General features: G+C 37.3%; 2 protein-coding genes across 3 annotated transcripts in view; one reads left to right on the top strand and one right to left on the bottom strand.

Moving 5' to 3' along the window:
- On the top strand, nucleotides 1-3686 carry LOC132203064 (retinal dehydrogenase 2-like). Its single transcript, XM_059630520.1, has 12 exons — nucleotides 1-18; nucleotides 83-243; nucleotides 1201-1305; nucleotides 1367-1468; nucleotides 1554-1719; nucleotides 1778-1974; nucleotides 2028-2141; nucleotides 2193-2295; nucleotides 2351-2700; nucleotides 2751-2908; nucleotides 2965-3039; nucleotides 3092-3686. The coding sequence occupies exons 2-12, from the start codon at nucleotides 208-210 to the stop codon at nucleotides 3156-3158; spliced, it is 1473 nt and encodes a 490-aa protein (XP_059486503.1). The 5' UTR covers nucleotides 1-18; nucleotides 83-207; the 3' UTR covers nucleotides 3159-3686.
- The window catches only part of LOC132203063 (uncharacterized), a 27579-nt gene continuing 17139 nt past the window's right edge, over nucleotides 3402-13841 (bottom strand). Inside the window, exons 3-5 of one of the 2 annotated variants that reach the window (XM_059630519.1) lie at nucleotides 6731-7070; nucleotides 4985-5588; nucleotides 3402-4448 (exon numbers count right to left, since the gene is read on the bottom strand). In XM_059630519.1, coding sequence (XP_059486502.1) covers nucleotides 4001-4448; nucleotides 4985-5588; nucleotides 6731-7070 — 1392 coding nt within the window. In that variant the 3' untranslated portion in view covers nucleotides 3402-4000. Of the gene's footprint in view, nucleotides 4452-4984; nucleotides 5589-6730; nucleotides 7071-13841 lie in introns of both variants that reach the window. The other variant, XM_059630518.1, reaches the window with a different exon arrangement.

The following is a 13841-nucleotide window of genomic DNA, read 5'->3' on the forward strand; positions in this document are numbered from 1 at the left end:
CCCTTCCAAACTCAACTGGTCTGTCTCAAGTCGCGCCTCGCGGGTCGCGGCGAGTATATAATAAAATTTGGCTAATTTTTAGGCTTCAGTCTTGCCCGACGCCTGTCCGTCCTCGTACGGTGAATTGATCGAAACTAAATTGAGGTGCCTCCTGCGTATTTTAATCCACCGATTCAAGAACTTCGGCGCGAAAAAGCATTAGCAAGAATGGCAATCCGCAAACCAGCAATTAAATACACAAAGGTATTATTTTGCAGTGTTTTTATTAGCTTTTTTAATTTTAAACATAAGTTAATTATGTTTTTTTTTGTATCAGTTATTGTGAAAAATAATATAATCTACGCTAGTGAAGATTAGAAATATGATGAGGTGTACGAGTTATTTTATTACTGGCATCGACCGTCGCATTTATGGCCCCTTTGCGATAAGAATAACATTAAATATTGGGGGGATCAAGAGGGACCAAAATTTGCAAGGGTGAGAATTGCATGCATTTTAATCAAAAGATATCGGTGTAACAAATAATTATTACAAATAAAAATAGAAACTAAATATTTCTTATATTTTTATATTAATATTTATAAAATGATGTTATCTTTTTCCTTATAACTTAATCAAATTAACATATAATGCGACTTTGGCACAATTTTGGCAATTCTATTCAATGATTCAATGATATTGAGCTAAAGTAATTAAAAATTTATGTATAATATTGCTTTTCTTTTCTAGCATAAATTATAACAGGCGCACACTTGCTTCCCAACGCGCGCTAAGTAATTTATTCTAAAAAAAAAAAAAGTGATAACAATATCATCCAGAGAAGATTTTATGTACGAAATTTGTAAAAACCAGAGAGTCAACCTCAACCGAGTTCATGAATTAATAAATTAGGTTTTTTTGCTGTTTTTCTCTGTTTTTAGGTAAAGTGTGATATAATGCACACTTATTTAAGTGAATTTTCAGTCATCCTAGACACTATCACATTCTGCATAATTGCTTATTCTTGCCATAGCTACTAACTAGCTTGTGAAATTTGGTTTACTGCGGTGCACACGGTGGTGCTTTTTTAGAAATCTCAGTGGGTATTAATGGCTAATGTCAAAGCGGCCTTCAAGGTTATCTAGTTTTCAAAGATTGAGTCTTTAGCACACACTCCTGCCTCTACAGCAAAAAAAAAAAATTATATCCTTTTATTTTCAGTTGTTCATCAACAACCAGTTCGTCGACTCCATTAGTGGGAAGACATTCAGGACCATCAATCCTGCCACTGGTGAGGTCCTGGGAAGTGTTTCTGAAGCTGGACAGGTTTTAAATTTATTTCACTTATTTTAATAAAATTCTGACAAAAATAAAATAAAAATCAAAGGCCGACATTGATGCCGCTGTTAACGCCGCCAAAAATGCTTTCAAATTTGATGCGCCCTGGAGGACCATGCTACCCAAGGAAAGGGGCAACCTGATGTACAAGGTATGCTGCTTATTTTACTCTCATGAATAATGAATAAATGAAGTTTTTTTTATAATTTGTTTATTATTTATTATTTTTTTTCTAGCTTGCCTCTTTGATTGAGAGAGACCATCAATACATTGCCAGTTTAGAAACTGTTGACAATGGTCAGCCCTACTCAGGAATCTTTAATGACATGCAATTTGTCATTGACGTATTCCGCTACTACGCTGGATGGTGCGACAAAATTCGTGGAAGCACCATTCCTGTTGGTGGGTATCACAATTGAGGAGAGTATTAAAAAATAATTTTATTAAAATCAAATATCAGGTGGTGATGATGGCGCATTTGCTTACACGCGCAAGGAGCCCATTGGAGTTGTTGGGTGCATCATTCCTTGGAACTTCCCGATGCTGATGCTCTCCTGGAAATTGGGTCCAGCTTTGGCGGCTGGATGCACTGTCGTCCTGAAACCCTCGGAACTGACCCCTTTGACCGCCCTTTACTTCGGGTCACTTGTTGTGGAGGTGAAAATTTTAATTAAAAAAGTAATAATGTTAGTTATTTCTTAAATTTTTAGGCTGGATTTCCGCCTGGTGTGGTTAACATTGTTCCTGGTTATGGGCCAACTGCAGGTGAGCCCATTGCTTACCATCCAGACGTCAACAAAATTGCTTTTACAGGATCTACTCAGGTAGTTTATTTTTTGTTTACACATTAATTCAATAATTTATTTGCAAAATAGGTGGGAAAACTGGTTGCAAGGGCTGCTGCTGAGTCAAACTTGAAGCGCGTGTCTTTGGAATTGGGTGGAAAAAGTTGTCTCGTCGTTTACGACACCCCAGATTGTAAAGATCTTTTTGTATTTTCTAAATTAATTTTTTAATCATTGGCGATAAAAAGTGGCCAAGGCAGCTGAAATCGCCCAATTTGCCTCGTTTTTCAACCAGGGCCAAAACTGCACTGCTGGCTCGAAAATCTTTGTTCACGAGGAAATTTATGACGAGTTCCTTGCCAAGGCAAAAGAATTGACTGCCGCTCGCAAAACTGGAGATCCATTTGACGAGGCCACAATGCACGGTCCCCAAATTGACCAGAAACAGCTGACTAAAGTGCTTGACCTGATCCAGTCAGGTGTTGACGAGGGGGCCACCCTTGAGGTTGGCGGGAAAGGTGAATTCAAGGAGGGATTCTTTGTGAACCCGACGCTGTTCTCCAACGTCAATCAAGACATGAAAATTGCGCAGGAGGAGGTAATCTCTCAACTTACTTAATAGTTCATAATTACAAAAATTGCTATTAGATTTTTGGTCCTGTTCAAATGGTCTTCAAATTCAGCACCCTTGAAGAAGTCATCGAGCAGGTCAACAACACCAAGTATGGTTTGGCATCCGGAATCATCACCAGCAAAATGGACAGGGCTTTGGCCTATGTGAACAGAGTGAACGCTGGATCCCTTTGGTAATTAAAAATTTAACCTTTCAACAAAAAGTTATAAGAAAACTTAAATTTGTCAGGATCAACTGCTATGACAATGTTATGCCACAAGTTCCTTTTGGAGGATTCAAGCAGTCTGGGTTTGGCCGAGAACTGTAAGAATATTCAAATTCTATGAGAAATCTTATATTTGATTATTTTGTTCAGGGGCGAAGAGTCACTCAAGGAGTACCTGGAAGTCAAGAGTGTCATCTGCCGACCAGTTCCAACATAAATGTTTGAAATTTCGAGCAAGTATGTGAAAGAAAAGTTATCAGGGAAATATGGCATTTATCAGGCGTTATGGGGGCCAGAAAAAGCCATAATATGTCAAATAATATTAGTCTTTTGCCTTGAAAAGCCAGTGTTTAGTTTAATAATTTTCTGCTTCGTTAGATTTCCTCACATAAAATAATAGATAGACCACCAACCCAATAGCCTAATAAGCTTATGTGTGCCTCAAGCAAAAAAAAAAAGATTTTGTTGTATAATGCAATTTATTGGATTTTTAGCTTCAGTATTTCTACTTGATAATACTATACAAAATTAACCGGCACATTTAAAAGCCATTTTGCACATGTAATGATTATCTTAAAATATATATTTACAAGTTACTTGGCATCACCAAATATATTTTAATTTAATCCTTCTATACACACATCTTTTCTTGCTTTTATTGAAGAAATGAAAATGAACATTTCGTTGTTACTGTGGTTGGCCAGCTTTTATAAACTTGGGTACAGACAGATATTTTTTTGTTTTTAATTTTAAACCAGCTATTTCTTACTGTGGTGGTATTATATCCTCTTTGGCTGAACAGTATTGTTTGACAGAGACTTAAGTAAGTGTGTGTAAAAAAGCATATATTATTACTGAATATTCACAAATACCATTCAAAACATTAATCCAAATCATAAATAGTTTAATAAAAATGCTATAAAGAAAGACGGTCCTGTCTAAATAATCTTTTGTGCCCAAAGATACTAAATTTTGATTGAAAATTGAAGTATTAATTGAGCAAGAATGCAAATCTGGACTTCATTCATTAATGGCCTTTACAAGACCAGTTTAATTTTATTAAATGTAGTCAGACACAAATGTCCGCTGTAAGTCCGGATGGGACATTTTCGCATGCCTGCAGAGCTCACCACTGTCCAGGTAGGAGAAGTCGCGGGCCAGCGCTGAGTGCAGACTGTCCATGGACAGAACGGTGCCCAGCGAGTGCTTTTCTGGCACCTGTTGTCTGTTGCTGTAAGACCGCTTCACAGGGACAGGACTACGGTGGCTGAAAGAAGACTGGCGGTTGAAACTCTCTCGTTTGTTGAGCACCGGCGAGTTCATTTCCGCAAAGTGCAGTCTGTAGAGGCTGAGGATGCTCTCGCTCTTCACAGGCAGCTCGAAGACCACCTCAAGGTCGTTGGACGAGTCGACGGCGGTCTCAATTTGGTCCAGATCGTTCATCGAGTAGGACGAGGGCAGTTTTTTCACATGACTTCGCCTCCGCGCCACTTTTCTGTGCGCCTTCCTGCTGTCAACATAAAAATGTAATTTAATATATTTTCTGCCTTTTGCCCTTTTCCTAAATTTTACTGTTAGTCTTTGCAAACGCGTTTCTTTTAATTTGAACCCAAGTAAGTCAACACCCTGACTATACTCCCATGACACAACAATTCCACCTTGTCTTCAAAGTAAACCAACGCGCTTTATTCCGCAGCTTTGAATTTCACTTTGGGCTAGCAAGTAGATATGTCGGTGTCATGTTACCGCATTCCGAACGCAAAGTATCATATGAAATATTTGCGGTCGGCAAAAATTAATTAACAGACTGAAACAGAGTAGGCAAAGGTGCATTAACCCAATATATTATTTAATTATTTATTGAAAAAAACTACAAAAAAAAAAAAAAAAAAAAAAAAAAATGCCATGACGGCAGCAAGACTCAATTTTTTTGTAAAAATGATAAACAATTATTTTTTTACTTAAAATCTAAATTAATAAAATAAACTTTATAATATGTTTTATTAATTAATTATAAACTTGAAAAGAGAAGAAATAATCTACCTCTTTTTGTTGTTTCCATTGTACATGCTGATTCTCTTATTCTCTTCGTCGGACAGCTGCTTGACTTTGATGTCCTCCTCGGAGCTCGAGTCCAGGGTCTTCAGTTGACTACTGTGGTAGTACCTCTGCCTGACCCTTTGCTTTCGGGGCTCCACTGTGATTTTCTTCACCTCCATCTCAGACTCGGAACTCTCCTCCCGAGTATGTTGTTTCTTCTGCGTTGGTCCTTTGTGGAAGATGAAGTCGTTGTTGGCCGCTGTGGTGACGCTGCAGCACCTGGACGCCGCGTCACCAAGGCTCGACAGTGTGCCGATTTCGTCGCTCAGACTGGCGTAAATCGGTTCGAGGAAGTCGGCGTCGCTCTCTGAGTCGCACGCCGTCGACGTGGCTTTGTGAGCCTTGCGGTTGTTGACGTTGGTGCTGCTTGTCTGGGTCTTGATTTGGGCCACCGTTGGGCCCGCCTGGACCCACGTATTAGAGGCCACCGCCGGTTTTGGGCCGGATACCAAGCTGTTCAGGTTGTCGGCGCTCGCGTGCGAGAGATAGCCTCGGATTTCGCGCGCCGCCAAACCCATGCATGTCGCACGACTATACCTTGTTACTCCTGTAAACAGGTCAAAAATAATTAATTATATCACAATTTGTTGGTTAAAGATTAAAATTCAATCTTTAAGTATAATTTAATAATGATAAAATATGTAATGAAACTTAAGCACTAAAAGTATTTACCAATATAATAATAAATAACTATAACAATAAGCTAAAATATTATGTATTTTCATAAGTACTGCATTATTGTATCTCAATTTCGCACAACATAATTGAAAAATTAAATCCCAGGATAAAATTTGACTCTATACAATCCAAGGAATTGATTTATAATAAATAATATTTTGAATCTTGATTAAATTTTTTAATTATATTGCATGAGAAACAAAACTTTGATAATGATCTGATAATGATATTAAAAATAGAAAACATTAAAATATAAAAAAATAAATAAATACATTTTCAAAAATTTTTGTGTTTAATTAATTGCAAAAAAAATATTATTATATATGTATGATTTAAGTTATTCAAAAAAAATATGAGAATTATTATGTTAAAATAAAAAAACAATCAAAAGAAATCCGGTTCAGTTATAGGCAATGGTACACAGCACAGAAGCACTGCTGTGCTGAAACAAAACGGGCAAAAACTACCGCCAGGAGCAAATTTAGTGCGGTCAAAAGCTGAGGAAAAAGCATCCAGTCAGCATGCCTCGGGAGCTAAAGGTTCAGCGCTCGAAATAAGTGTGCGCTGCGCAAATCCTCTTCAGGGCTTCGACTCATTCGACTGCCAGGACATCAAGTTGTACTTTGCGCACTGAGCCGCGGAGCCGCCGCGTGTTTTAGTTAGTTTGTTCTCCAGTGGGCGAACACAACCACAATGGAGTTTGGTGGCTTTAAATTATGCTACGTGCTCATCGCACCGTTCTTTTTTGGAGCTCTTAATCAGCAGCAAAGTGGTTTTTAACAGAGTTTTCATGCAAATTTTCTCTTGCTTGCCGTAAAACGAGGCAAAGCGAATCGAAAAAAGGGCATTCACTTTATATGACTGGTAGGTTCTTCCTATACTTAATATGAAAACCTGCTTTGCGGTGGAAAGCACCGTTTATAAAGTTTCTCGCCTTTCCACGTTGTAAATTAAAATTTCCATTCAAATATGGCGACAATAAAGTTTAAGGGAAAGTATGAAATTAATTACCTCTGCCGTGCTGGTAATTATTCAAAATCGGTCCAGAGCCTCCTGGAAAGAGCGATCCATTGCTCAGGGAGAGTCTCTTATCAACAGGGTCAGGCGAGAGGTAGCGTCCAGGACCTGGTTTCAGGTCACTGAGCAGCCCAGGGTATATCGGCGGTGGCACTTTGAGCTGCGGACCAGGTCGCTGGTAGATTTTCTTCACCCAGGGGCCAAAGTTGGCGTCGCTCAGGATCAAAACCAGGGGCAGGAGACAGTCTTGGGCCAGGCCTGCCCAAAGGGCCAAACTGTCGAGAGGCCACGGCGGCAGAAGGGAAGGCTCCCAACTTCCAACAATGGTCATCGCCTGTGAAAAAGAAGAGACAATTTTGTAATACATTAAAACGAGGAAGTTAATTTTTTGCAATGAAAAACGAGTAGTACTATAAATTTTACGTTTTGTCATGGAGCAAGAGGTCTCATTTTTGGGTCAAATTTTACATGTTATTGGCACGGAAGTTAGGCGCGTGCGAACATTAAAAATATACCGGTTTGCGGCGTACAAATGAGGAGAGCGGCGTTGCTCTTTCTTATAATGCACTTATTACTGCTCTGACCGCACGACGCTGTCGCAATAACTTTGATTATTTCCATACATAATCAGAGTTCATAGGTCTGATAGGTCGCATATCGAGACCAAATAATTAACTTTCAAAGAATAATGTCTCAATCTGGGTCGATTTGTTTGATATGTATAGAAGAAAAGAAATCGAAAGGAGGTTAATGTGGAGAGAATTGATGCGCGAGAGTCGCGATGCTGAATTACACAGGGCCGTCAATTTTAATGTTCGGAAAGAGAGTGAAATCTTCAGTTGTTTAACTTGTGACCTGAGGCGAGTACAAGTGCAATTCAAAAATAAATAAAATAAATGAAGGCACGAAAAATGTCAATATTTTATGTAAAGGTATGGGCGTTTTAAGCCTCATAAATAATATTAATAAAAAGCCTTATACAAGCTGGCCGACGTAAATCAAGTTATTTTATTACAAGAAGCAAATTTTTCAGAGCACATTTTTCAGAGGCGCTTCTTTCTTGATAAAATTTGGTTTTTTATTTGGCAAGCAAGAAAATTCAATTCCAGAGCTGCTTGGGAACGAAATTCCTGATTGCGGCCGCGGTGTGGGTTTTATCAAAGCGAGCATCCAAGGCCTCGCGAGCAATGCAAGGCGAGAGAACACAAAGGCGCCTCCAGTTCGACAAAGCCTTCCTTTGCGCATCACCGTGGCATTTTTTCAGTGGGCGCTCGCTTTGGTTTTCATTAAGTTGCCGCTGCATTCCGCCGCTAACTGCTGTTGTTGTGTTTCTGACTGAAACTCGATCGCGATTGTCCAAACTGTGGAAATGAGCCGCTCGGCCGGTCAGCGAGAATGACACTCGAATCAGTTAATTCCGGACGCAAACACTGACAAAAATAATTGCACGTGAGCTGTAAATTGGAGCTCCTGTGGCAAAATAATAATAAATGCGGCACCGGGTAATTGGAAGTGGGATTTCGCAAGGAATTCGCGCCATCGGAGCGGAGGATGTTGTTAATGGCCCAGCCGGTGGGCACCTAATGCATCCGGGTCGCCATACGAACATCAGAAATCCGTTGCTTTCTGGACACATGCTTATAATTATTTAACACTTGTTCAGTAACCTCACTTATGAGGTCTAAAAATATTGTTTATATTGTAAAAATTCTAATGAGATTGAGTTTTTAAACAATGTTATCTGGTATTGTAATAAATATAGTGGATAATTGGAATCATTTGAAAAAAATTAATAATAACTGTTTTGTAAAAAAAAGGATTTTGTTATATAACAAAATATATTTATTTTATAATAAGCGTTCAAATAGATAATTATAATGATTGAAATTAAGTCTGTGTGGCAGTCTAATTTATATTAAACGAAAAGAAATTGTTTTTTGTATAATGAGAAAATTTTATCAAATTGTTAACACACATAATGAAATTTGAACTATACAAGTTAGTTTTAGATAAATAAGTTAAAGTTTTGAGAATAAAAAAGCAGAGAGTAGAAAAGGGAAACTGTATGAATGAAATAATGTTTAAAATACAGTTTGTTTATTATTTGTGAAAAGAAAATATTAAAATTAAAACATATGGTTCAATTTGAACATTCTGCGAATATTAAATAAAAGCTAGAAATTTAAAATATATAAATAAACTGAAAAATAAGATAAAAGATTATATTATTAGTTAAAAATTTTAATTTACATCGATGCCTATCATCTTGCTATATTCGAGTATTATGATTTCAATACCCTACAGAGAGCCTCACATTGTTTTGGAATCGGATAGAGGTCCATAAATCAGCGGAGGTTGAGTCATTCCGTTTTCCGACTCTCTCGCGCATTCATATTTCCAATGTTTGCATTGTCCGATTTGACCCGCCGTGCACTTCATGACAAGACGTTTCAACTCGGCCTACGCACGCACTCACGTAAATCACGAATTTGCGCGCAGAGCGCCTTATATTGTGTGGAGTTCGTTCATCTGCAGAACAACTTAATTGGCGCATTACCTCACATGCCGAGAACAAAAGTGAACGGTTTGCGATTTGAGCAAAAGCTATAAAGTGCGTTGCCTTTGATTTCGCTGCGTGGGTTTGTAATTTCGTTTAATGGAGACTCACGGCATTCTGTGAGGCACTCAATGGTGATTGCACTCGCTAAATGAGAAAATTTCCAAAGCCCACGATGCGATGCAACGTGTTTCTTTTATACACGGGTGATATAAATAAAGGAGAATTCAATCAAACTTGCACAATTGATTAGTTTGTCTTGTAATTGATTATTAGATTGTGAATTTTCACTTGTATCAGTTCAACCATATCTATGATTCTCGAAATTCACATTTCATAGGTAAAGTTTCTATGATAAATAAAGTTAAGTGGAAAAAAAATCAATTTTGCATGTGAATGGACTCCACACAGAAAAGTCACGGAGGTGGAACGAATCTACCAGAATTAGCTGTTTCAAAACTAACCTCCCAGGCCGTGGTAAAAAGTTGCGGGTGTCCAGCGTTATTTTGAAAACAAAAAACTTCATTTCCTCGGCCAAGGTGGATTGTAATCTTGGCGCGCGTACAGTTATAATAATTTTTATCTGTGTGTCGCGCGGCTGCTTCCTGAATTGAACTCCAATTTTGCGGTCTGCTAGCAGTGCATTGATTATTTTATGTACAGTGATTGGATATTTATGTATAAAATAAGTGAAACTTTTTGCTTCTCTTTTAGATCATTGGCAGTATATCAGGCTTGAGTTAATATCACTATGAATTTGGGTTTGAGCCAAATGAGAAAATTTTATTCTTGAATTAAACGGAGAAAAGTGAAGATATACTGTAAATGTAAAGAGGCAAAATATGATTTGTTCAATATCCATTAATTCTACAAACAGTTACACAGTAAAAAAGGTTCAATTTCAATTTCAAATATATTATATAAGTTAATTAACATTTAATTAAATTTCTTGGCCCAAAAATACCTCATATCAAATTTCTGCATCGCAACATGTAATACAAATTAAGATTTGGAATTTGGACTTTTAATTTTGCAGTTCACCTAATTATAGAATTAATTCTGGTTCTCATTAGTCATTGTAAGTTCACCAAAGAAAAAGCAAAGCATCATTTATGAACAAATAACAAAATATCACATTTCCAAAGGGAGACACTTCACGTAGATATCTAATTACAGCATGAGTCGGGTTTTCATTAGAATCAATGTCGTACAACTGACGCGCGTTCAAAATGAGGCATTTAATATTTGTGCAAGTAACAGTTGCGGTAAATTACTTATGCAAAACGATTTACCACAGAAGCAATTAAGATTTCTCTTCTCTCATCTTCCACGGTAGTTTTTTACTGCACTTGCTCACAACAGGTGAAAACTTTCGTGTAAACAGTTTTCTGTGGGGCCTTTTCTAAACATTTGAATATTGCACCGCTCCGAGCGAAAATGGGTCATTCTCATGAATAATAACAACAAACGACCGCCTCAGTGATCTTTCGTGGGATTATTCGCCCGTTTTCAAGAGATGCAGACACACAAGAAGAAGACGAAGAAGAAGAAGTGCAACAGCAAGCAGGTTTTGCCTCGCGCGTATAGCGGTTTCTGAGCCTACGGCAAACGCGACGACGAGAGATCAATTCACGCCAGCACACACGTATTATTTAAATGAGAGAGCCTAATGAAACCTGTGCCCGGCATGGCCGGTCGCGACCACCTTTCAACTAAAAACTACTATACTTCTTCTTGATAGAAGAGCAGCGGTATTCATCTTCAGGTTTGCGCACGCGAAAAAAATAAAACATTCGACTCTCAGGCAGCTGCCAGCGAAACGAGACACATTCAGCAATAAAGGGATTAAAATAAATTACACTGCCAGCTTCTAAAGCAGCATTCCTTCTTCGATATATACACACACACTCGCCTGCTGTTTTAATCTCTGCGTCACTGAGACGCACACGCAAATTCTTATAAGCAGAGAGAAAAATAACGAACAGCGCGAGGTGCTTTGTTTTGAACAAGCGTTTGACTCGGGATAAATCAGGGCCTGATCATTTTGCGTAATGCTGTTATACAAAGCCGATGAAAAGTTAGATAATGTGGGACAAGTTTTGCGTCTGATCGATTTAAAAACGTGTTTTTGGGAGTGCCTATTTGGCCTATGCCAGATTTGCTAAAATTTTATTTCTGGCATTATCCATTTATTAAGGTCAAATTTGGACGACCTACTCTAACTTAGACCAAGACTGTAAAAATATTTTATTTATAGATATAGTATCAAACTGACTCATCAGTATTTTATTGAGAACTCTTGATGTCAGCTTTACAGTTCCGATATACTTGTTTGCTAAAAATAAAAATATTCTAGGACAAGTTTCCGTTCCATTCATAATGATTTATAAACAACAAATTCTCAATATCGTCTCGTTTTCCATCCTACTCAATCTGCAACGCCATTCATTTTACCATTTCCCATTAATTATATTACACTACCACCCCTTTTCTCATTTCCGAATGGTAGAATGTTGATTTTTAATTCATTTTAAAACTTATCGAGCAAAATTAATATTTTAAGATATAAAAACAAATTATTAATTGAATCGTATTATCTTTTTTTTTAAAGGTGCTGCCGTAAATTTAAAATTAAAAAATCACTTTTATTAAAAAAAAAAAGTAAAAAATACATCTATTTTGAGATTCTTCACCAGTCTACCGAACTGAATTAAAAGTTATAGGTGTTATGTGTCTACACTTGCACCGGAAATTCAGCCAAAAAAATAAACATGCAGAGAGCCAACAGCGGTTTTTGCTAACTGTGTATGTGGCGAGGCGGCGTGAAAAGTGGCCAAAAATGCGCCGGCCGTTGATTGTCAGTTAGCGAGAGACGCCTCTATTTTAATGGACGAGCTGAACTCTGGAGTAATTAACGTGAATGGGTCAAATAAGAAAAGCCACTTTGCAGGCAGTGGCAGGTCATAAACTGGAGCGCACAGTGCGCGTCCTTATCACACGCGGAGAAAGCGGCCACCGTGCGAGAATAGATGTGCATTCAAAACCAACACACACAGAGTGTGCGTCTGATATACGTTTGTTCGATTAATGATCATGGCGAGCAACTCGAGCTGAGATGCACTGGGCTGCATATAGTGTGTGCTCTGTTAGTTCGTTTCACTGAACGGCGCTGACCGTGAAAGCTTTGCAAACAACAATGAGATTCATTAGAGATAGAAAATAACAAAAATGATGTGACCGGCGCCAAGCTCTTTCAGTTGGTTCAGAGCTGCAGCAGCATTTTTTATGCCAGACGAAAGCGAAAAGAAAAAGTACAGTGCACGTCGTTGAGCATAGAGATAGATTAAAGATTTGACTCCTGATTGCAAAAGTCAATTAACATTGGTGAGTGCAGGCAGAGCAGCAATCGCGGTAAAAGTAGAAGTGAAGACAATTTTTTTTTTAAATTAATAATAAGAAATCAAAAAAGTTTTAATGCCCTGATTTTGATATGTTTTGTTTAACTTATAACAAATTGAAGTTTATTTTAAAATAAATTTAATATATCAATAAATATATATTTAACATTTGATTTTTTCCAAAAATAGCAAGTTGATAAATAAATACATAATTCAACTTCAAAGTTATTAAAACTTAAGATAAATTATTTTGATTACAATGATTTTATTTTTTGTACCGTTTTGTATAAAACATTGTGGATGTGCTGAGGATATAAAATACCTTTTGCACCTGGTCTTTCTTATTAATGCTTATACGGTTTAGTAGTGCTGTAGAAATTTTAATTGATTATTTATACGAATTGGTCATATTTTGAAGATAATAATCACTGTTAATCTTTTTTAATAAAATAACGACCATACCAGACCAAATGTTCGTGGTTGAATAGCAATTAATTAAACCAAATTAAACTATGAACTTTTATTGCAAGAAGAACTCATCAAGATAGTAGATTATTAATTTGCAAGCAAAATGATCTAAAATAAATTAACAAATCAATATAATTATGCACAGTAAATTATTTTTAACAAAATTAATCTCTTGGTATAAATTGATTACATTTTTTGCTGCTTTGTTGCCTTACGTAGCATAAAATCTGTTTTTTTTTTTTTTTTTTTTTTTTTTTTTTTATGAATGACACCGTTTATAGATGAAGCAGCATAAAAAATTTTAATCATATTTTTTACTCAAAAACCTGCTGGAGTTACGACAGGAATTAATGTTTGCCTGAAATAAACATCCGCTAATTGTAAGCATGAGAAGAATGTGCATGTGAGCGTTAGGGAGCGACAAAGAACTGGTTAAACAGATTTAACACCCGCGTGTTAGTTTTACGATTAGGGCGTTGTGTTTGTCGAAAAACAGAAAGGGCATTCTTTGTGAGACTCACCGTTCACCCTTTTAGCACTGGTCTGCGCAAACAGTTCGCCAAATGTGGGAATGGCACGTAAGTGCGTTTCGTCGTTGCATAACGTGCGATACAATTATCGTCGGCAGAAAGACGTGACTCGCCAACGGCATTAGAACATGCATTATAATGCTTGGGAAAAA

The sequence above is a fragment of the Neocloeon triangulifer genome, unplaced genomic scaffold (assembly GCF_031216515.1).
Source record: "Neocloeon triangulifer isolate White Clay Creek 2 clone unplaced genomic scaffold, ASM3121651v1 ptg000017l, whole genome shotgun sequence".
In the NCBI taxonomy this organism is placed as follows: Eukaryota; Metazoa; Arthropoda; class Insecta; order Ephemeroptera; family Baetidae; genus Neocloeon; species Neocloeon triangulifer.